The sequence below is a fragment of the Penicillium atrosanguineum genome (assembly GCF_028827265.1).
Source record: "Penicillium atrosanguineum strain IBT 20685 chromosome Unknown utg000003l_segment0_segment0, whole genome shotgun sequence".
NCBI lineage: Eukaryota > Fungi > Ascomycota > Eurotiomycetes > Eurotiales > Aspergillaceae > Penicillium > Penicillium atrosanguineum.
Genome location: NW_026623135.1, coordinates 263,521 through 286,115, shown reverse-complemented (window position 1 = coordinate 286,115; position 22,595 = coordinate 263,521). Strand labels below are relative to the sequence as shown.

General features: G+C 50.3%; 9 protein-coding genes across 9 annotated transcripts; 2 read left to right on the top strand and 7 right to left on the bottom strand.

The window, feature by feature from the left end:
* Nucleotides 1–486: 486 nt before the first annotated feature.
* Nucleotides 487–2,315, bottom strand: N7443_003520 (Zn(II)2Cys6 transcription factor; the record flags this gene model as incomplete). The annotated part of the gene is made up of 2 exons (XM_056883576.1): nt 487–1,401; nt 1,458–2,315. The coding sequence occupies 2 exons, from the start codon at nt 2,313–2,315 to the stop codon at nt 487–489; spliced, it is 1,773 nt and encodes a 590-aa protein (XP_056741854.1).
* Nucleotides 2,316–3,036: 721 nt separating this feature from the next.
* On the bottom strand, nt 3,037–3,985 carry N7443_003519 (uncharacterized protein; the record flags this gene model as incomplete). The annotated part of the gene is made up of 4 exons (XM_056883575.1): nt 3,037–3,303; nt 3,362–3,571; nt 3,644–3,888; nt 3,940–3,985. 4 exons carry the CDS (start codon nt 3,983–3,985, stop codon nt 3,037–3,039), a joined length of 768 nt encoding a protein of 255 aa, XP_056741853.1.
* A 633-nt stretch (nt 3,986–4,618) lies between these two features.
* N7443_003518 (chorismate mutase) lies at nt 4,619–5,245 on the top strand (the record flags this gene model as incomplete). The annotated part of the gene is made up of 3 exons (XM_056883574.1): nt 4,619–4,890; nt 4,985–5,171; nt 5,225–5,245. 3 exons carry the CDS (start codon nt 4,619–4,621, stop codon nt 5,243–5,245), a joined length of 480 nt encoding a protein of 159 aa, XP_056741852.1.
* Nucleotides 5,246–6,236: 991 nt separating this feature from the next.
* Nucleotides 6,237–7,388, bottom strand: N7443_003517 (uncharacterized protein; the record flags this gene model as incomplete). The annotated part of the gene is made up of 3 exons (XM_056883573.1): nt 6,237–7,019; nt 7,068–7,222; nt 7,277–7,388. The coding sequence occupies 3 exons, from the start codon at nt 7,386–7,388 to the stop codon at nt 6,237–6,239; spliced, it is 1,050 nt and encodes a 349-aa protein (XP_056741851.1).
* Nucleotides 7,389–8,246: 858 nt separating this feature from the next.
* Nucleotides 8,247–9,904, bottom strand: N7443_003516 (DUF1996 domain-containing protein; the record flags this gene model as incomplete). The annotated part of the gene is made up of 3 exons (XM_056883572.1): nt 8,247–9,447; nt 9,521–9,677; nt 9,730–9,904. 3 exons carry the CDS (start codon nt 9,902–9,904, stop codon nt 8,247–8,249), a joined length of 1,533 nt encoding a protein of 510 aa, XP_056741850.1.
* Nucleotides 9,905–11,709: 1,805 nt separating this feature from the next.
* Nucleotides 11,710–13,733, bottom strand: N7443_003515 (uncharacterized protein; the record flags this gene model as incomplete). Its single annotated transcript, XM_056883571.1, has 4 exons — nt 11,710–12,802; nt 12,871–13,074; nt 13,137–13,272; nt 13,358–13,733. The coding sequence occupies 4 exons, from the start codon at nt 13,731–13,733 to the stop codon at nt 11,710–11,712; spliced, it is 1,809 nt and encodes a 602-aa protein (XP_056741849.1).
* A 499-nt stretch (nt 13,734–14,232) lies between these two features.
* On the bottom strand, nt 14,233–16,130 carry N7443_003514 (serine/threonine-protein phosphatase 2B catalytic subunit; the record flags this gene model as incomplete). The annotated part of the gene is made up of 5 exons (XM_056883570.1): nt 14,233–14,290; nt 14,342–15,258; nt 15,306–15,563; nt 15,613–15,944; nt 16,013–16,130. 5 exons carry the CDS (start codon nt 16,128–16,130, stop codon nt 14,233–14,235), a joined length of 1,683 nt encoding a protein of 560 aa, XP_056741848.1.
* A 2,118-nt stretch (nt 16,131–18,248) lies between these two features.
* Nucleotides 18,249–18,452, top strand: N7443_003513 (uncharacterized protein; the record flags this gene model as incomplete). The annotated part of the gene is made up of 1 exon (XM_056883569.1): nt 18,249–18,452. One exon carries the CDS (start codon nt 18,249–18,251, stop codon nt 18,450–18,452), a length of 204 nt encoding a protein of 67 aa, XP_056741847.1.
* A 908-nt stretch (nt 18,453–19,360) lies between these two features.
* N7443_003512 (non-ribosomal peptide synthetase) lies at nt 19,361–22,441 on the bottom strand (the record flags this gene model as incomplete). The annotated part of the gene is made up of 1 exon (XM_056883568.1): nt 19,361–22,441. One exon carries the CDS (start codon nt 22,439–22,441, stop codon nt 19,361–19,363), a length of 3,081 nt encoding a protein of 1,026 aa, XP_056741846.1.
* Nucleotides 22,442–22,595: the final 154 nt, after the last annotated feature.

The following is a 22,595-nucleotide window of genomic DNA, read 5'->3' as shown; positions in this document are numbered from 1 at the left end:
TGAGGCTATGATGGGTTGGTAGTCTTACATCGGACCGTTCTTTTAGGGATGGTTCGGGTCCTTGTGTTGGGGTCGAGAGAGAAAGCGGTTGGACGCGGGGAATCCACCGATCCACTTGGTTGCGACTCTGATCAGGCCACTGGAGCCCACTAAGCTCAGGTTTGATAGCTGGACTCTGTATTCAAGACCCCCTAAGGCTGATGAGGGAGTATGCCAAATTCAATAATTCTATAGTAGAGGGACGCTAATTCCACCCGAAGTAGAGAACGAAAAGAAATGAAGAGAAAAGAAAAATGAAAAGAAAGAAAGCGCTTCCAATGTAAAAGATGAGAACAGATGGCGACAGCCTTTGCAGGCACAGGATTCATGAAACGTCGTATATTTAGATATGTCAGAGGTGTAGTAGTCTGACAACATATGCATGCTTGGGAGCATCGGACATTGCCCGACGAATGTGTAGAGAAGGCTACACAAAGCCTGGAAAAATCAGGGCAAGAGAATGTTCGACTGGATTTCGTCGAGCGTCTCCGTCCACCCCTGAGGAAAGGTGCGTCGCTTGAACCACACGCTCTCGAGTAGCTCGAGTGCTTTGTCGACATTCTTGAAGCCGAACCGCTTGAGCTCTTCCATGGTCTGGCGAACGTATTTCTGCTCCTCTTCTTTTCGAGTTTCTTGTCCGGCTATGAAGAGAGGCCACAGGACTGCCAGTTGACCAACGTCCTTGGAGAGCTTGCGGATCAAGGTCAAAATGCGAGTGATGAGCATGTCCAGATACGCTCGGTCGGTGACCCAGCCTGGTCGGCCGGCTCCCCCTACCTGGTGGAGATGCACAAAGGTTGCCTTTTCGTAGGCCTCGATGCATCCCACATACTCGAGCATGTGGGGGAATGGGAATCGGCGCAGGCTCTCATCATCCAGCTCCATGTCTCCGAGCAGTTGCAGACTGACTGGGGTGCTGGCACGCCAGGCCACGAGTCGGTTAAAGATGTCCTTGTATACCATATCTTGCTGGTTGGGGGACATCCACTGCTTGTCATGAGCGAGAGTGCTGATGGCGGCTTGGACCTCCATCATACCAGACCACGCCGACCGCAACTCCACTAAAGTTGGATCATCATGGATACCCGACAGGCTTGGAGTGCCAAGATTATACTCCCACCCGCCCCCGAGTGTCTTCCAGTAACTGCCATCAACCACGGTACCACCGGGTGTTGCGCATGCACCGGCGACATCAAGATACGATAGTAATGATACAAGAAATGATCGCAGAGGGTGATTCGTATCGGCGACCCGTTGAACCTCGCGTTCGGAGCTGCCGGTATGTGGATAGAAGAGGAGGTTATAGATCTCGCGTGCTCCTTTGAGGTGTACAGCCCAGTTCAGGTGCTGAGAGTCCATCATCTGCGATTCAGTTAATTAGGCGTCGTCCAAAGGGATTTTCAGGTAAAGAAACGCACCTCAAACAGACACAGGAGCAGGCACGTCGCAAAGTCGGTCATTCCAAGTTGTCGCTTCGGGGCAGCATATCTCGCGCGGAACATCTGCACCACTTGCCCGTATTTCCCCATCGCTTTCTGGAAATGTTTATTTCGCTGCGGTCCGACCGACGTATTCGCCAGATGCAATGCGCCCAACGCCTGCATGGCGCCCACCATGGACGGAGACGAGCGAGAGAAGTCGGGGAAGTAACTGCGATATGGGTTCGCGTTGATGGGGTTATCATAAATGATCAGAAGAGTCGACACTCGGTCGATGAAGTGGGTATAATAGCGCTCATCAGTACATTGCATATTGGCCAAGTTGGCCGGACCCAAGGGTTTCTGGAAGCGAAAGCAGATCGGATGTGGTTGTGGTTGGGGGTGTGGTTGTGGTTGTGGTTGTGCATGTGATTGTGGTCGTGGTTGTTGTTGCGGTGCCGTCTTCGGTGACACCACAACGGCCTGCCATGAGTCCTCCAGGTCCTCCTGCTTCACGGGAAGTGTTCCCGTTGAAGACTCGCCGGATGAGTCCGGGCTGGCCGGCTTGTTCCTCCTTCGCGGGGGCTTCGGCGGCTTGGGTTCCAGGCCTTGCGACGGGCCGTAGACCTTGAAGGTCATCCGCCCTTGTGTGCCATCACACTCGAGTCCCAAGCGAGTACAGTTATTGCATATTGGGGAGGCCTCATCACAGCGAACATGGCGACGGCGACATGTTGAGCAGCCGGTGAAACCGCGATGATGCCAGCGGCGGACGCGTTTCCGTGAAGCGGTGGGCGGTTGCGACTCGGGTGACTCTGACGTCTCGGTCACTGGGGCGTCCACAGCTTGAATCTCCATGGAGGGAGAAGTTTAGACGAAGACATGAAGACATGAAGACATATCACACCATGATTGACAAACGACCGAAGAGGGGAGGTAATGCTGATCACCCGATAAGTGAATCGAGGATCGCTTCAAACTCCCCACTCCCCAACTTTTTTGCCTGTTTTTTTAGACCCCACGTAGATCCCACTGACCAGCTAGTGGCTTGATCTGGGTTTTCTTCTTCTTTCCAATGGCCAAGGGCCGGTCAAATCCACCCATCCACCCATCCACCTATTATTGACAGTTGTATGGAACCCCGCTTAACTGTGCTTTCTATTGGCAGCCACCACCTACAAGCTCCACGTCGGCGGCTCCGGCGCCTTTGGGCTGACGCAGTCCGAAGTGCATTGGGTATAGCATTCATCGGTGGCAATCATTTTTCGACGAATCCTCGTGCAGCATTTGGCTGTTTGCACCAAAGCCAACATGACACCTGTGGGAATCTTCACCCGTAGTCCTCACTGGCCTATACATCTACCCCGACGCCTTCACCAACTCTAAATCCGTGTCGATCATAATACCGATCGACAACTCTGTGTGGATCTTGATCTGGGGGCACCTGATATAAGCGATACTGTACCATGGAGAAGAAGTGGAAAGGTCATCATCAGAAGTCGAGATAACCAATCTTCATGTTCATACTTAGGCTGGTATGGGTCACTTCGTATAGCTAGCTAATCATAAAGAGATCCACTTAGATACACTTGCCGCCATCAACCACCATCTCCGTCCCGTTGATGAAGCTCCCTTCGTCACTGGCGAGATAAAGACACATATTCGCGATGTCGTCAGCTTCGGTCAGACGGCCCAGGGGTACGTTGCCGATAAACTTTTCCCGGTTCTCAGGGGTGTCCTCCATACCCGTAAACATGGAAAAGAGGCCCGTTCCTGACAGTAAGGGTGCCACACTATTCACGCGGATGTTGTGGGCACCGTACTCGGCTGCAAGGCCCTTGGTCGCCTAAAGTGGAGTTTAGCTGTAGCTCTCTATCTCGTCTCCAAGTAGCTGGGTCACTCACGTTGGTGACGGCACCTTTCGATGCGTTGTACCACACCAGGCCAGGTCGCGGGCGACTGGCACCCGTCGAACTGATGTTAATCATACTGCCACCTCGACTCTTGCCCTGTTCCATAAATCGAGGCATTACGACCTTGCCGGCTAGGAAGATACTCTTGACGTTGACCTTGAAAACACGTTCCCATTCATCTTCGGTTACCTCCGCAGTGGGCTAGACACGGACACAAACATCTTGGTCAGCATTAGATCGTCTCCGCAAAGACCTTGGAACGGGGGTACCCACCTTATTCCGATAGGTAGTGCCGGCATTGTTCACCAAGGTATCCAATCCGCCATATTTCGAAAACGCCAGGTCGACAATCGTCCTCCAATCACCCTCTTGTGTAACATCCATGCGCTGGAAGATCAGGTTGGGGCTCTGTGCGGCCACCTTCTCGCCACCCTCGACATTGATGTCTGCAACAATCACTTTGGCTCCCTCCTCGCCGAACCGACGGGCGATAGCAGCGCCAAAGCCAGAGCCACCCCCTGGTAGAAAGTGGATCAGTAGTGTACAAGCGGGAAGCTAGTCGGACTTACCCGTGACGATGACAATCTTGTCTTGCAGTCTTGAGCCGGCACTCATTTTCGGTGTTGTAGAAAGCAAAATGAGAATGAGGATAAGAAGAAGAGTGAGAATTGGATTGCATTCGTCCAGAAGAACGAACCTTTCAAAAGTACCTGAGAGGGGGAGGGGTTCTTGGCTCGAAGGATCCAAGATCGGCGCGAATTCCGTTCCCCGCACGACCTGCCGACATCGCCGGACGCTCTTTTTCTCCGAGTTGGGCGGTCATGGCATACTTTCAACTGCAGTAAAGAGGCAGGTGAACTTTACTGAAATTGACTTTGAATAAAGTTGTCGGGTGGCTGGACTGGTGTTAATCCGAGGTTATGTACCCGGCATTAGCTTCATGTACTGACTGGGATAGCCATCCGCGTTGCCTCAACAAAAGTATGCCCAGGTGCGCATGATATATGCTTCTATTTTTCTCTATAGATTGTTATCAATTGATGAAAGCAATTGCATCAAAAGAGCCACCTTCCCAAGATGGTGTGTTTGCCTGCATCTGTTTGCATCCAGTTAAGATCGCCGCCACCTTCCCTGCTATCCAGGGGTGCATCTCCCGCTGAGAGTCAAAGCTTTCCCTAGGTGGCTCTCAATACGTACTCTGTCGTTCACAGTCCAATCCCTTAGACTTCACTCCACGCTGTGCTCGAGATGTTGTTCCAACAGCTCCTTCCCTTGTTTACTTCTCCTCTCTTAGCCTTCGCCTCGTCGTCCCTGACCGGAGCTTCCGGAGCCTCTTGCTATGCATCCACTCTTCCTTCGGTTCCTCCTTCAACTGACGATCGCCCTGTACCCTGGGGCTCACCTAGTGTACACTTCTCCGCCTTAAACGGTACTCTTACCACATGCTGCGACTCCCTCGACGAGATTCGGATCGCGCTAGATGATATTGATGAAAAGCTTCTCGATTTACTCAATCAGAGGTAAATTACTCTGTCTACACAGTGTTCCTCTCCACTTCTCTTTCTCGCTTCCTCGCTGCACTGCCAAGTCTTCATGGCCTGAATCCTTTCTTAGAGCCGCCTACGTACGCGAGGCCACACGTTTCAAATCGACACGCAGTTCTGTCAATGTACCTTCTCGTAACGACGAAGTCGTGCAAGAGGCTGAAGAACAGGCGGAACACATTGGGATGCCGGTTACCATTGCCCGCGCCACCTTCGAGGCTATTTTGAATTCGAGCGTGCCATTTGAGCAATGCATCGTAAGTCTCAAGTCACTTTTATTTTATTCTGACTAAAGCCAACCTTCTTGTAGTTTGACACTAGCCACCCGTAGTGGTGCCATGTATATTGAATATTGGCGGGCATATATGTGGTCGGGGGCGCAGCGGCTACTCGAGCCAAGGTGATTTCCGAAGCGGGTCTAAAAGGTTCCTACGAAAATCCGTTCGTGCAATGCACACTATTCATACCTTTAGGAGTATTCAGAAGAAAACATGTAGTGAGATGTAGGACCCTGAACGTCTACCCCGCAGGTGGGGGGAATTGGCCGAGGCCCTATGGTTACGCTATCCAACACCGCTGCCTAGCAGTGGCCGTCCGGGCATCCTCAGATCAAAAAAGTTAATGGAAATTACATCAACGAGCTCACAAAGCTTGGCGAAAGATTCCTGAAGCTTATTACTGAGACTCTTTCCGTGCCATCGGAGGTCCTCTTTTCATTTTTGTCCGACCAACATCGCCTCAAGCTTGTACATTATGCCTTAGGTTCTTCAATAAGTTCTAATATGCAGGGTGTTGGCCCCTACAAAGATTCATCTGGTTAGTAGATATTTCTCCTACAGGCATCACCTCCCTATATCAAGGGTCTACAAGCACTGAACAAAAGTGAGAGATGGATTGATGTCCCAGTCATTGAGGGTACTTTCGTTATCAATATTGGACAGGCTTTTGAAGTGATAACACGTGGTGTATACAAAGCCACTACTCACCGAGTACTATTTGGTTCACTTAAAAGATAGTGTCCCGTTCTTTTAAGGTGTCCGTGGTAGTTTGACCAAAAATGAGGCACTGGGAACCCTACAGGACTACTTTGGTGAGAAGACATCGTTAGAGGCTGATACAGGAGCTCACATCGACTCAGCATTCCTGTGCGGAAATTATGACACCTAGGGCGAGTCACAACTACGGACAAAGATCCGCAGCCACCGTGACGTGGGACGCAAGTTCTACGCCAATTTATTTGACCAGTATGTCAACGATGATTGAAACCCGTCAAGACGTCGATGTATATTAGAAATATTCACAATATAGCCGCCCGTTTTAATCTAAAATCTCAGTTGCTCCTCAGCAGGCCGGTTTCCAACCGCTACCTCGATCTTCTCCATAATCTCATCGGTCAATTTATCCACAACACCCAAGGCACGCACATTATCGCGGACCTGCTCTGGACGAGAAGCACCAGTAATCATAGAAGAGATGTTAGGGTTTTTCAGGATCCAAGCCAAGGCCAACTGCGCCGTAGAAATACCCAGCTCCTCAGCAACAGGCTTCAGCGCAGCAGTCTGCTTCAACTGTTGTTCCCAGGTATCGTTACCCACAGTCTTACGCAGGCCCTTGACATATCCATCCTCAGACTCAGCCAGCCGAGAACCCGGGGGAGGCGCGGTAGCATCATTATACTTGCCGGTAAGAACACCACCCTTGAGAGGCGAAAACACAGTCAATCCCAGACCGTGGGCCTCATACAGCCAGCGGTACTCCTTCTCAACGCGCTCACGTGCAAGAAGGTTGTATTGGGGCTGTTCAACGGCAGGGCCGATAAGACCCAGTCTATCGGCAATGCGCCACGCATCGGCGATTTCACTCGCAGACCACTCGGACGTTCCCCAATAGAAGGCCTTGCCGTTGTCGATCAAGTAGTTGAAACCACGCACAATTTCTTCCATGGGGGTTTCCCGGTCTGGGCGGTGGGCATATACCACATCCACGTAGGGAAGATCAAGGCGCTTGAGAGACAGGTTCATGCCCTCAATGATGTGCTTGCGAGAAAGGCCGTTGTTGTTCAGCGGTTTATCGGGGTTGGCGCTGTTGGCTTTTCCCCAGTAGATCTGGTCAAGGTTAATATCATGCTAACTTTAATATTGGGATGAAAGTACCTTGGTAGAAATAACTAAGTCGTTCTGCTTCCATCCAAATTTCTTGATCGCTTCTCCGAGCACAATCTCAGACTGACCCCCGGAGTAGACCTCGGCTGTGTCAAAAAAGTTGACTCCGGCGTCCCACGCGGCTTTCATGCAGTCAAACGCAATTTCTGCTCATAGTCAGTATAAATACCCCTAATTAGACCAGGAACATCACGCAGTACCATTTCCAACATGTCCACCATAAGTAAGCCAGCTACCAAGCGAGATAACCGAAACCTTCAAGCCCGTCCGGCCAAGGGAACGATACTGCATTTCAGGTAGAGATTCGGCCATTTTGAATACCGTGAGATAGAATGAATTGAAGAGAAGGATACTCGCGCAACTTCAGGGGTAAATTGACAGCTTCGGACTCTTATGTAACTTCTTTCAGGATGCGGGCCGATGCGGGGTACGCAGGACCCCTTTTCTCGGGCGGACACTGACCCGTTTCCCTGATTCGGACGCCGATGGTGGTTTCGGGGGGCTTGGACTCCCATGGCGTCAGGTCCGTGTGGGGTTTAGGCTAATTGGCGGCGAAACTGATGGAATTGCTGACGAATGATTGACCGGGGGTTTCTTTCGCGGCTCGGGGAAGCGTTTCACATGAGTCATTTGTACTTGGCTCGAGTATGATTCCACCTGTCGCAATACAGGAGAGTCTCAATGATAATTGAACATTATTTTTCCCCAGCTCCAATAAATAAACTACCACATTTACCATTTTGTTACCAAGTAAACGAGACCTCGGGTCAAAGGAACCCTCAGGGACGAGCTTCAAAGCCCTTTCTCCCGCAATTATTTACCGTGTTCCATCTTTGAAGCCCGGCGGTGAATGGCTTCATACTGACAGCCCGTGGCGGCAGCACCAGGCTCTTCTGGATACACAGGGGTCTGCATTGGATCATCATACTTACAGTAGTAAGACTCTGACGGAATGAGATTTTTCTGACAATGGCATTATGAATCAATTCACCATCCCAGATGGACTGCCTGAAACAATTGAGAGAAACATGTACATGAATGGAAAGTTCGGTTCAATGATCCAAGACAAGTGATGGCACTGTAACAGGACTGGACTTCAAACATATTGACAATAGAAAAGATGCACGCTCAACGTGAGCTATTTTCCGATCAAGCTTCGGTGATGTTATCTTAGAATCTCTTGTGCATGTGGCCATGGTGATGGACGTGTCGGCGAGCATGCTCGGCAATACGTTCCCGTTGTTCAGGTTCTTCTGGCACATTGTCTCTCTCAACGTATGCTACCACTGTCGATGTCGCCATAATTGTCGTAGTTGAAGATGAGAGCGTCCGCTGAACACCGGTAGTGGTGGCATAGGGAGAGCCATTTTCGTCAATCAGGACATACACGTCCTGCTCCACATAGACAATCTCTTCAGTCATGGAATCCACTTCCACCGAGGTGGTGGGGGTCGGAGTAGGGGTGGAGGTCGATGTAGTGGTAGAGGGTGCAGTAGTAGCGACTTCTTGCGTGACGTAGGCATCGAGATTCAAGTCCCCTATACTGATAGAGAGGGAAGGCAGCGAGATGGAGATATAAGGAGTGGAAGTGCTAGGCTCCAGCGATGTAGTGCTCGACGATGAAGATGAAGCCATTGACATGGTGGCGTATGCTGGGCCCCATTCAATCGGAACACTCCCAGGCAATCCATCCGCATGCATATGGACATTTTCATCTTTCAGTGACTCCGGCACGTCAAAGAAACAATCTCTCTGCTTTTCCTCCGATTGGAGATTGAATATTGTGCAATCGCCAACGAGACCCGTCTCACTCGTGCAAGTGTCGACTGCCTCCTGAAGGATGCCATCTTCCCAGCCATACATGAAGTCACCATGGTACCCATATCCTGTCGGGTCACCGTTTGAGAGCGCAAAGTAGCCATCCACGTCTTTGAAAGCGTATGTGTTCCAGATAGTCTCATAGAAAAGTGAGACCAGTCGAGTCTCGTATCCATCCGGGCAAGTGCCGTCCATCACAAGAGAGGGATACGCCACGTGGGATTTGTGGTCCGTTGAATCGACATCCTTGCCATTCCAGCAAGACGGGAACATCAGCTCGAGGCGGACCCCATCCGTGCAATGTTCATCGAGGTAGGTTTTATTCGGCATAAAATGACGATAGAGGGAGGATTCAGCAGCTGCGGCGTAGTTCAGACAGTTGAATCCAATAGCCTTTTGGCGTAACGCTTTCTGCGATTCTTGGGGACCAGACCATGAAGATTTCGGTGGGTCAGGAATCGGCCAGGTGAAGTTGCGCTGGAGGGGGTCGCCTGCTAACATCCTAAAGTTACTCGGAAAGGCTGTCACATTCTCTCCATAAAGGAGATAATAACTATTCACGAGATGTTAGCACGAGAAAACAAATCGTATCTGTTAAAAAAAAAAAAAAAAAAAAAAACACTTACGCAAGCATGCCTCCAACCTCTGGAACCAATTCGGCGCTGCCGTTGGTGTGCATAAAGTAGAGAGGAGGGGTCCAGTAAGCGGACATGTCCTGCTCTACAGCGCATGAGGTGCAGCTGGACTCGAGCAGAGTATTCATATCAGAACTCATGCCAAAGTCTGCATCATTTTGTCAGATCTAGCTCTTGCAACGAAGGGAAAATGGACTCACTTCCTGCCCCGTGGACCGCATGAATGTGTCCTGAGATGTCTCCCGGGTCGACAATAGGGTCCAAACGAGCAACGCCAGTTCGCCCACGGCAGGGAAGGCGCCAAAAAGCATCAGTAACGACGGGGAATATGGTAAGACAGGCGCCCAAAATGGCTGTAAGGCGAATGTCCTGCATTTTGCGATGGTATAAGGCGCGTCGACGCGCTTAAAGCGATAGAAACGAATGATATTTGTTAAAAACGAATGGCAGTGACTCGCCAGGAGCACTTAATCAATCGAACTGGTGTAGTGAGCAAGATTGAAGAATATTGGGCGTGTATATGGCGGAGTTGACGGCGCTAGAAAAGATGTTAGTGGATCAGTGGCGCTACGAATGGTTTTGAACAAGAGGCGTTCAACGCCCTGGACCCACGGGTCGCAGAGTTGGATTGCAAATGGCCAATCGAAGGCCATAAGGAGAAAGACGGGGATCCCTTCCGATAACCTGGGGCATCACAGTAGAAGACTCCCTTCGGAAAGAGGAATGGTCCCCTTGCTTCGAGGCTGTCACCCTTGCAAAAGGCGTGAAAATAGCCAGTGACAGTGGAGGGATAGGATCGCGAAAGGAAGTCGATCAGACATGCCGCTTACCGTTGAGTTTGGAAGCGCGTTCTCTCTGACGTCAACAAATAAACACGGTCCTACGATGACTTATATGAAGCTATCGTACGGTATCTATAGAAGATCATCAGCATCAATGGCACCCGACTTGGAAAGGATAAACCTTACGTTCGATAATCTCCAATGCAATCAAAATGGCTCAGCCTTGATCAAAAGGAGTGAATAAGCGAATAAAGGTGAATCAAAGGAGAGACGAAGTGAAGGGGAAACGAGTGTATGCCTTGCCCTGAGATAGGGCTGGAAGGGAACGGACGGGAAACCGAAAGGCAAAATCGACACACCAAAGAGACCGAGGACAAAACAAGGGAATCAAATAATCAAATACTTCACCCTCAGAGCCCCAAAGATAGCACACTCGCCCCCCCTTTAGTCGCTTGGTCCTTTCGACATTAGATGACTCCGCCAATCCCTTGGTATTCCTGATATTAAACCCCTCCGCCCCTCCAACGGACACAGTCGCACGGGGACTCGGGCCATATCGTGTACGATTGGGTTCATCTGGGAAATAAACGGGATATGAAAAGCCCACTCTGAAGACGGGCGGATCTAGCGGTGTTTCCAGCCGGGAAACGTGCAATAGGAGCTCGTGCAACGGAGGCACTAGCAAATCTGTAACGGACGCTGGCCAGTGCTTGGGGGTGATAGTGACCAGTCCACCGTTTGATCCGTAATTTGAGACGTAGAATCGAACATGTTGTTCCTGGACTAAGGATTTAGTCGTCTCGTGTGCCCCACGCTACACCCGCGGATTGGGCCGTCGGGCGCATCATGAAACAGTCCACTGATTAGGGGGGTCTTGGTTCGGTATGGAATCCTTCAATCGAATCTCGCTTCGTATATATCCATATTTCTAGGAAATGATTGCAAATCGGAGACATTCGTTTTTGAGTTAAGCCTTGAAGTATATCCTGTGCGATGATCACGGCAGCATGTTGACGTCTACGAGGCGGAGGTATGCAGTCCCAAAACAACCATCGAAAGTAGATCAGTCGCTCAAAATCCCTAGGGCCTGACACGGCCTTGGAGGCCAAGCGTTGCGTAAAATCGGACTCCGTACCGCGATCGTTTTAAATTGCTGGTGCCCACTTAACCCCAGCGGGATGTCCGAGTAACTCTTGTCTGGGGCCTCGCGATTCGTTACTGATTAGGATGATTCCGACACGACTGAAACAGCGAAGGTGGAGTGGGAAAGCTTGTCCTTCCTTCCAAGGTTCCGAGATTGCTGGGATTCATCTGGATAATATAGCAGAGTTGATTGTACAGCTAAGCGATGTCTATTCTGAATCGTGGTACATGTACAGTAGGTCATTGAGGGGGAGATCACGAGCGTACGGCTTCCAACGCCTTGCGTGCGCGGACAACTGCTTCTCGTGCGCGGTGGTCGGACACGTCACTAATGCTCTTACCACCCTCGCGGACAATCTGACGCAGCAGTGCTTCCGTCTCGAGCAGGGATGTGCGGCCTTCTTCCCGGACCTCGTCCTCCCAGAATTCACGGGCACTATCCCACTTCTTCTGCTGCCGACGCAGGGAGTAGATTAGACCGAGTGCACCAAGGGTAGCCGATTCATAGGCTGATGCCGAGGGAACGGAGAGGTATGTAAGGACAGAGAGTGCTGAAGTCAAGGTAGTTGTAGAGACGCTGAAGAACACTAGGCTCTGGGCGAGTGCCTGCAGCGAGGGAACTGTCGTGTGGAGTAGCTTGGCCCTGATATCGGGGATCAGGGTTGGCCAGGGAGGAGGTGTAGTCTTGGTGAGAGTTGAGTCGGTGGTGGTTTCAGGAGAAGTAGTGGGCTCCTCCAGCAGGCCCGCCTGCTGATACTTGCCCGAATTGTAGATAACCTCGCGCTCGGCGCGGCGAAGAAACTGCTTCTCCAAGATATCAGATGTGATCATACCGACATCATCAACCCGCCAGAAAAGCTTCCACCATGCAAGACCTCGCCAGCGCGGACTAGCGAAGCCTGCCTCGAGAGCGCTGCGGAGCTCTGAGTGCCCCTGCTCTGCCCAAGAGACAACCCCACGCTCAAGCTCGGACTGTACTTTCTCAGGGACAGCCCCGACAGTCTGTTCCTGAAGAGCTTGGGCGTCCCGAGCAGAGACACCTTCGTCGGCCGCGTTGAGCAGCGATTCAATCAACGGGACCAGAGCAGGGTTCAAATCTTCTCCACTGGCCGCTTGGGAGAAAGTTGCGAGCCAGTCGATCACAGGCTGCACACCACTCGCATTCCACCCACGTTCATATTCGGTGGCGTTTTGTACAGACTCGCGGATCTTATCTAGGGCAATGCTCGCACGGTCGATATCCACAAAGGAAAGACGATCGCTATCGCGTGTCTCGTTCGCCACGGAAAGCTCGATTGCACCGCGCACTGAAGCAATTTCGTTTTTCAAATTTGAACGGCCCACCAAGCTACTAAATGCCAACAATCCATTCACTCCGTGGCCGCACACGATACTCCTGTGCACAGGGTACCGGACCATATTTTGCCGACCAGAGTGTGATGTTGTGATAGTGACATTGGGTACGAGGAAGGTATCGGCGGAGAGGGGGTGCCAGTCGAGGCCGCTTCAGAGCCGATATTACCGATGAGAAGTTCGATGTTGCCCTTTTTCAGGACTGGTGAGCGGACTGCGAGTGTCGGGAGAAGGTCATTGGGTATAGATTCTGAGACATCGCCGTATCTATCAGATGGAATATTAGTTAATTTCCCAATCGTGGCCTTGCTTTCAAAGTGATTCTGTACCGAATTAGTAGACCCCGCGAGGGGTCCGCATCATAGCCGTCCAGAACATCCTCCCAGCTCTCGCGTTGGCTCAAAGGATCGGCAAGAAGCAATCGAACTAATTTGCGCGCAGAGTCGGCATTGTCCAGTCCGAGAACTTAGAATCGCGAAAACGTCAGAGCCTATCTTCAACGAAAAATCGGAACCGCCAGCACGTAGCCATTGCGCAGAGTATAACTCACCAGCAACTCGGATAAGAGGCGCTTCCGACTCCAATCCTCTCAAAGCCAGTTGTAACCGACTGATACTGACTTCCTGTATCGCTGCATCCTGCACTCTACTCAAAGCATCGTGCAGCTCCTTGAATCGCGGCGGGATTGCCTTGCCGGCCGTGATAACCGATGATGTAGTGAAATGGCGAGTCGTGATAGTCGTAGGCGGCTCCAGAAGGCGATCCGATCGACGCGCCGAGCCGATTTTACCAATGCCGGTGCTGGCGCCAGCACGCGACGTGAGCTCTCGTCTCCAGGTTGAGCAGGAGGGACAGTAGAAGACACCCGCGCTATCCAACGGGCGCGACAGGCTCCGTGGAAATGCGCTACGCAGTCTGGGGGGCATTGGGGCGCGATGAAGCGAGGGCTGTGGACGAGTCGGAGATGTGAACGAGGGACTTGAGGTCGGAACCTTGGAAAGTGAGGAATGGACATGAGGCTTGGCGGCTCCACCTTTACAATTACAGCTCCGCTTCGTTTCTTCAATTGCAAATGGAAAATGAATTTGAAAATTTAAAACGATGAATTGAAAGCCATCATTACATCATATTCCTTATTTTTTTCTCGCCTGAAAAAAAAACATCTGTTATCAAGTCAAGCTACACTCATAGATCTACTGAGCTCCTGGATCCATGGATCCTAGAATACCAAATTGAACGCGAGCCATCCAGTTTGACTACTATTATTGTAGATCCAGTTGTATGGCCAGACAAGTGATGGGATCAAGCTGATAGGAAGGGTATCGTGTCGATCATGTCATGGCAAAAGCGTGTGCGCCGGAGGACAGGAAGAGGAAATGCATAGATCATGTCATAATATCAGCTCAGCCAAACCCCACGGCCTTTCTAGGCCTCTCTGGAAGTTGGGTCACGCTGGCGACGATTACGACCCGAGCCGGCAGACCTAATAGGAGGTTAGAAATACATGCTTGATCATCAATGAGACATCACTTACATGCTGATTCTCCTGGCGACGGTGGCCAGTCCAGCATCGTTAGCAGCTTCCTGCTCGGCGCGTGCCAGGGCTTGACGGCGAGCTTCCTCGCTTCGCTCAATGACCTCCTCCTGGCTAGGAGGCAGGCGCTCGTTCTGGATGTCAACCTTACGGGCATCCTCGAAGTTATGAATGGCTTGCTTGATACCCTCGGCACCCAGCATGAGAGTACCAGGAGGAAGACGACCGCCAGCCGCCGTCTTCAGTTCTGTAACGCTCTCAGACTGTTCACGCAAGACCTGGAACACACGCGAAAGACGACCAATAGCAAGAATCTTATTCTTGATGGCCCGGCGCCTGACCTCGCTAGCTTCCGCAGCGTCCGTCGACAAGGAAGGCGAGGTGGTATCCACAGAAGCAGAGGTAGGAGTTTCCTCCTCCTCCTCTTCCAATTCTTCCTTCGAGCAGGTGTTGAGAATGGCGATCAGCATATCGGTGATCTTCTCGCCGACGAAGGGCAGGGACCAAGTGAAGACATCCATGAAGTTGGGCAGCCAATAGGGGTGCGGGGTGCAGTTGAATTGTCGAATGTTCATGACGTTGTTTTCGTATTTGAGGACGGCGGCCTTGTTGTTATACACGTCGAGGTAGTTGGGAGCGCTGAAAATGGTCATGACGCTAGGGAATCCGGTCGTGCGAGTCTTTCGATACATACGGTACCCTGCATCCTGGGCCTCGTGTGCTCGAATGATAGAAAGCAGGTTATTCTTCTCAAGGAACGCGCATGCGGCCGGATAAGAGAAGAAGTAAGAACAACCACGAACACTGTTATGGATGAAGAAATCGCCAGTCTTTTCCTGACCGAATTCCTCGAGAGGGTCGGCCCAGAGAATGTCGCACATCAGACCGTGCGTCGGGGGTTCACGGAATCGATCAATCTACTGTTGTTAGCGACACGTCGATTTGATGGATAGCATGTACGTACGGCCTTAATGTCTTCGAGAGTGTGAAGCTCCGGGCTAAGACCACCGTGGATACACAGGAACTGCTTATTCATGACGGCCGCCAGCGGCAGAGAACAGAAAGACTCGATGCACGCCTCGTAGAGCCGTTCGCTATACTTGTGCTTGCACTCAAGCTTGAAGGTGAAGTAATCCGTCAGGTGGCGACACTCGTGGTTACCGCGCAGCAGCCAAAGCGAATCGGGATACCAGATCTTCAACGCCCAGAGATAAAGAACACACTGCAAGACTGTCAGAACCGCAAATCCGATGAAAACCAAGCATACGCACCTCGACACTAAAATAACCACGGTCGACGTAGTCGCCCAAGAACAAGTACCGTGTCTCCGAAGGGTCGCCGCCAACCTCGAACAGCTTCATTAAGTCGTAGTATTGGCCGTGGACGTCACCGCAAACCGTAATAGGGGCGTCCATTTCGAGCAAGTTGGGCTCCTGGCGCAAGACCTCGGTACCGGCGTGGATGATCCATAGGGCCTGTTCTTCCGTAAGACGACCCTCGCGATACAGGTGCTGCTTGAGGTACTGGAGGTTTGGTTTGGAAGGGTCGTCCGGGGACCAAAACATGTCATCGGGCGGGGTGCTCAGGGCCGGCGCTTGCACCTCTGATAATTCACAGACAAGTCAGCGATCCGATTGCAAAGTGGTAATAGCAATTTCGACCGATCATTACCTTTGACCACTCGTTCGTTTGTCGACACCTGGCTACCATCCTCCATCGTGTGCAACGAAAAATCGATCTCGGGAACCGGCTTCTTCTCAGTCACCGCGCGCGCGAGAGCTCGATCCATTTTGGAGGTAGATGAGTATAGATTTCTGGAGTGTCGAAGATCGGAGCAAGGGGGCCGAGGAGGGAGGAGAGGGGGGGGGGGATTCACGGCGCGGAGGTGTGGCGGGGTGAGTTTAGAGCGGGAAGGGAGATGTCCCACAGAGGGCGAAGGAGATCAGATGAATAGTCTTTCCCCCGTGGGTTGAAATAACAAGGAATGTTTCGGAAAGGGGAAGTTGAGTGGGAGTTGGGCAAAAGATCGCGTGTGGTGATGGCGAAGTTGGAAAAAGAGAAACAAATTGGATAAGCGGGCTGGCCTCTCTCAGCCGCTCCACACTTTTCAACGATGCGCCACTTTCGGTCAGAAATCTGCCACTCTTTACGATCATAGATCGATCCTATCTTCTTCGATATGCAAGAATGAAGATGTCACACAGAAAGCAGTGTTGGCATCAGCCTCAGACTCCCAGTTTACGGCCTCAGGCAGAAACAGGGACCAACCATTGAGTCTCCACCGATTTCCAAAAAAACAGTGGAAACCCTGGGGTTCCGGATAAGCGATCGAATGCCATCTATCCAAAGATTTACACTTTTCCACCAGACTCTTTTTTCAGCTGTCGCACTTTGCATTCTTCTCGAAGCCAAAACTGATCGATCCTAGGACCCAGGGGTGCAGGTTTAATAATCTGCAGCCACCAATGGATCACTGGGCAAAATTGCGTCGACATTTCTTATCTGATTTACTTAGTCTTCCCTGTCGGAATTCAGCATTGGACTGCGCAGAAGTGAGCTGCCTCTTGATCGGTAGCACAAGTGGGGAACGCCTAGGGGATCAATTGGGAACACAACAGCTTGGATGGAACCGAGATGCAAAAAGCAGTACTCGAATGCCTAGGGCACCTATTCAAATATGCCTGAAATCAATCACATCCGTGAGCTCACTCAAACTACCGAATATCGACTGCAAAAGCACATAATATGTAGACGCACCGAGTATTTGCGGCGATCAGCGGTCCAATCGTGATCAGATTCGGCAATGTCACCACCACGGGCAAATCCTGTCTTTAGGGTTGCATTATACACTTGGGACGTAGGGGGCCAAGGTATCCTCGACGGAGTTAATCACAGAAGATCAGCAAATTTTATGCACAACCGGGAATTATAGAAAGAAGGCTCATTGCCTAGATTATGATGCTATATACTAACCCCTGACGGTAGATCTAATTCCCCAAGTAAATATTCAACTGTCAAGACATATACGGAAACATCACCGGAAATTCATTCTGTATCAATCGATGTCTATCCTCTCAGAACCTTCTTGTAGACGACGTCTATCAAACAGCAAGCAACGGTACATACCCTCCACCTGCCAATGGTACAAGCACGATCACGGTGACAACAACTAGCACCACCGCAATTGCATTCAGCACGACTACAGCCAGAGTTGCAACTACTGTTGGAGGTAGGGGAGCTGTTACATGCATTGGTGGAAATTGTACTGGAATGGGCCCAGGGCTAAACAATCTAACCTACTGGCTTTTAAGATTATCGAAGAGAGAATAGCGATTATTCCCAAGAGTTAGGTTACGATAAAAGTCTATATGCGCTCTGAGATGCCTTCGTCTGTTCTTTGTATCCCCCATAAGTATTTGGGCGAGAAAACATTCGAAGCACCAGTGTGAATGGTTGGTACACCGGAAGTCATCCAACTGTTCCATCTTAGACAAGTTCGAAGCAGTTTCCATACCATATTCTACAGTGAACCACAGCATAAAACTTCAAATCATACTGTTCAACTCTGCATTGACTATAAAAAGAGGCACAGACTGCGAGAATGGCTCCACCCGGCGAGGTCCATAGATGCGCCCCAACATTTCGGCCCCCAAGCTCCCCCATACTCTATGACGAATGCCAAGGATAATTAGGTGGCTCTGCTGGTTCAACTCTTGGGGCCGTTTCGCCTTCCGTGCCTGATAAGAATGAGACCTTCCGTTCCAATGGATCGCGTACAGGAACAGTCAAAAATTTCACAGATCAAACAAACTTTCCCTTTCCAGTCCTAAAGTCAATTCTATATCCTATTCAAGACCTGGCAATTCAACCCAAAACAACCCTGATCACTACTTTCGCTCCTCCGAAGATGTGTTTTGGATTCTACGTTAAGCCGCAACCTCCACGCCGAGAGAAATACGGGAACAAGAGCGAAAAATATCTTCGAGACTATGAACGATACGAGAAAGAATATGAAAAGTACATGAACAAGGACAACAGGCGCAGGCGTATGGCGAATTCCAACACTGGCGCCGTTGCAGGAACTTCGGCTGCTGTCTCTGGTGGCCCTTGAAACGCCCTGTTTCAAAAGACTATACAGAAATTTTGATCTGTCAAATGTACCCAAGGATAGATACTCTATCTATTCCTGTGATCTGGATGGGTGACTATCTGGATAAAAGGTCGCTCAAGAGGCATTATGACCTATTTCACGCGTTTACTCTGTACATTACCCTTCAAATTGAATCTATTCACATTCATAACTATTGAATATTTGCGACGGTAAAATAACATCCCGATCTTCCAAGATCCATCTTGACTAACCGGAAAGAAGATTTTGCTCAAATGAAGACGCAATATGGCAGTGACTGGTGAAACAAGATGCAAAAAGATGGGGCCTGGCCGCGAATCGAACGCGGGTCTCCACCACACCTGTGGATATTTCCGAACCCAAAGGTGGAAGTCTACCACTAGCCTACCAGGCCACAAGAAGATATAATGCAAAATCTGCAGCAGCCATACCCTTCTGCCAAGTTCTCGCAGGCCCGATATGCTCAACTTTGTGCAAGCGAACCTTGGATAGCATATTGATAGATCCACAATTGAGGGCGTTATAACTACCTATGTATATGACTTTTATTGATCCAACTGTGTTGGTCATGGATAGACTACCGTTTCCGGGTGCAATCAGCACACTGCGTGGTCTGAGGAGTAGAGGTAGCTTGAGTCCTGGAATCTCATAACGCTTGCAGCGATTTTTGTCCAAGTTGATGCAGCAGTGCTTTGTGGGCCCGTGATATGCTTCCTCCTCGGTTTCAATTTTTTAGCGTAGGGATTGTGGCATAGTCTATATATATTCCAAGGTCCACCACTCCATGTCCTGAGTAGTTGTTTATCAACAGTAGGCAAGGGCTGATCGAATATTCTGAAATTGCAACTATTGTATCTTCAAAATCTAGCACACTTGATTGACATAAAAATTTAAGAACTCAAGAGATAAGTATAGTACTTCAACATTAATTCACGATCGAATAGTGGGAATTTAAGCCCCCTTGGTAGACTTTGCAATGCGCGGGCTGTATTGGTAGTGTCATACAATGGCATATTTTCGTAGAGCTCCCATCGGGTCAGACCTTCGTGAACCTTTTCAGCAAGCATTGGCTGAAGTGGTTGCAGCCTCGAAGGTGATTCCTTCGCCAAGACATCAATCCACTTCTGGTATGGTAGCCCTGTGAGAGGTGTATCCAAGAGAGATCCCATCAGGTCCATGACATCATTCATATCAATCGAAACAGATTGCGCTGGGGGGACTATATGATAAGCATGCCCCAAAGAGTCGGGAGAAGATGCGATGTGCAGGATAGCAGCATTGACGTAGTCGACTGGAACAAACTCTTTGCGTTGGTTAGGGAGAAGAGGGTAAGACCGTATCTCAGCGCAAGAAAGGATCAAACGACTAAAGAAGTCGTCAGGGTTGCAAGCCCCGGTTTGACTGTGACCTGTAATGAATCCAGGTCGATAAATGGCGATTGGAAATCCGCAATCAACAAGCCGTCGCAGCATTGCTTCAGCTACCCATTGGGACTGTGCATAGCCATGGTCGAAAGGGAGGGCTTCGATATGTTTCAATAGTGGCTCATCTTCGGCAATTCGAACCGTCCCGGTCACGAAGCCCGTGGGACCAAAACAGGAGATACTAGAGACATAGTGCACTGCCTTGGTCCGACTACCAGCAGTTGCAAGACGCACGATATTTCTTGTACCAATCACATTAGCGGGGCGGTGGAGTGAATATGGCTGTGTGTAATTGACTCTTGCCCCTAGGTGAAAGATGATGCTTGACCAACTGGCGATTTCATGGAAGCGCTCATAGCCCAATCCCAGGTAGATATCTTCGAGAGATCCACAAAGAATCAGTATCTTGTCCGAGAATCGCTCTTCCCACAGGCCATACTTTGCCATGGCCAGCTTAATACGGTTCAAGCCCACTTGTGGACTTTCTGCACGCACTAAACACCCCACTTGATGCACTTCTCGCATCTTGAGCAGATCAGCGAGCATGAATGAACCAACAAAGCCAGTTGCACCTGTCAGAAAGACGCGCCCCTCAGTGTCCCGGCGCCAGTCGATTACTGGAGCCGAAGGGGAAACAAGATCATCAGCGATCTTTGTATCCTGGATCCATAACGCTTGCTCGTTTCGAGTTGTACCCAAAGAGTGCTCGCGGGAATTTTCGATGGTCGCTGCTAGTTCATCGATTTTGGGATGATCATAAAGAGTGAGAAGTGAGATATCAGCGTTGAAGGTCTTTCGAATTTGACTGATAAGGAGAGATGCCTGCAAAGAAGTGGCTCCAAGATGGAAGAAGTCGGCTTTGTCTTTTCCGGGAAGCGACTGAAGACCTAGAATATCTGTCCAGAGCGAAGCCAGTTTCTCCTGGGTGTTACCAGTCAGACTGTTGCTCCTGAAATGGTTCCACCGATCACAATATAGCCGAGTGAGAAGCTTTCGGTCTACCTTTGTATGGCTGTTGAGGGGCATTTGAGGAATCAACTCTATTTGAGGCACCATGTAATCTGGGAGCATAGTCTTTAAAGAGTTGATTGCCGTGGTTACTGCGTAAGGCTCTTTTGACGAGGCCAGCACAGCGAAAGCAACCAATATCGAGCCTGCACCCTGGCTGGCCTCTACCTTCAATGCAACGGCTTCGGTGAAATGACCGGTTTGTAACATGGCCATCTCAACGGCTTCAAGCTCGATACGGTAGCCACGCACTTTCACTTGGTGATCTTGACGTCCAACATAGTCAATTTGACCATCTGGTCGCATTCTGACCCTGTCCCCTGTACGATACAATCGCAGGCTCCCTTTTTCTGTCTGCAAAGTGACAAAGGAGGACACATTCTTTTCGGGATGATTCACATATCCAGGAGATACGCCAGCACCGCCTATCAATAGCTCGCCCTCCGCGCCATCCACAACCGGCTTCCCAGACTCGTCGCAGATATAAGCAATCGTGTTGCCAATTGGTTTGCCGATACTGACACTACCTATTTGCATATCGCCATCTGTGATCTGATGTGCAAGGCAGAAAATACACGTCTCGGTTGGACCATACGCGTTGATAAGCTGCTGCGGAGGCCCATGCTTGAAGATCGTTTGAATAGCAGTGACGTTGGCTGCTTCTCCGCCAATAAAGCATATTTTCAATCTTGAAAAAGCGTCGGGTTGAGTTGCTGCGGCAAGATTCAAAAGCGCTGTTGTCGTTGCCATAACTGTGATTCCCATTTTCTCGATTGCCGCGGACATAGCAGGCAAATCGAGCAAAATGACCTTGCTCAGTACTGCAATTCGGGCTCCGCGAAGTAAGGGAGCCCATATGTCAAACAGTGAAACATCGAAACTTGTGTTGTTGATATGCGCAACTGTGTCGGTGGAATCCACGGGCTCAAATGGTGCGTGGTAGACCACTTGCAAAATCGATCGAGCAGCGATCTGTACTGCTTTTGGCTCACTGGTAGTCCCCGATGTGTGGATCAAGTGCGTTCGATGTTCCAAGGTTGTGAGGACAGGCACTTCAGGGTCGGCTGCCCAGATGTATTCGGCAGCCCATGGATCTTTGGCTGCCCAGAGCGGGAAATCATCGATGTTGATTTGGATGTAGGACAGCTCCGGCTTGACGTTTAACTCATCCACGAGGACAAAGCGAGTCCCAGAATTGTCAAGGCGTGTCATTATTTGGATGTCAGGCAAGGTGGGATCCATGGGAGCACAGCTGGCTCCTGCATAGATGGTCGCTAACTGAGTGATAATGTCTGCGACGCCATGCTGAACAATTATACCAACTGGCTCTTCCCTTTGAACCCCCAGCTGGTGAAGTTGATCAGCAAGATGAATGGCCTGCAAATGCAATTCTTGGTAGGTAAGATTGATGTGTCCGTCGGTCACGGCCACGGAATTGGGGGACTGTCGAACTTGATGTTCGAATAGTTGTCCCAGGCCAACGTTCCGATCCACAAGAAGATCATACTCCTCCGAAGGAGACAGATTTTCCGAAGGCATTAATGGGTAAAATTGTCTCGATTTTGCTACAAAAGACATGATGCGTCACCTCTATGCAAGCAGTCATCTAATTTATCTACGTGGGCGCGGGCAAGGATTCTACGAGAAGCGCCAACCCTCCTGTTCTAAGACACGAACATCCTCATGCACTCCA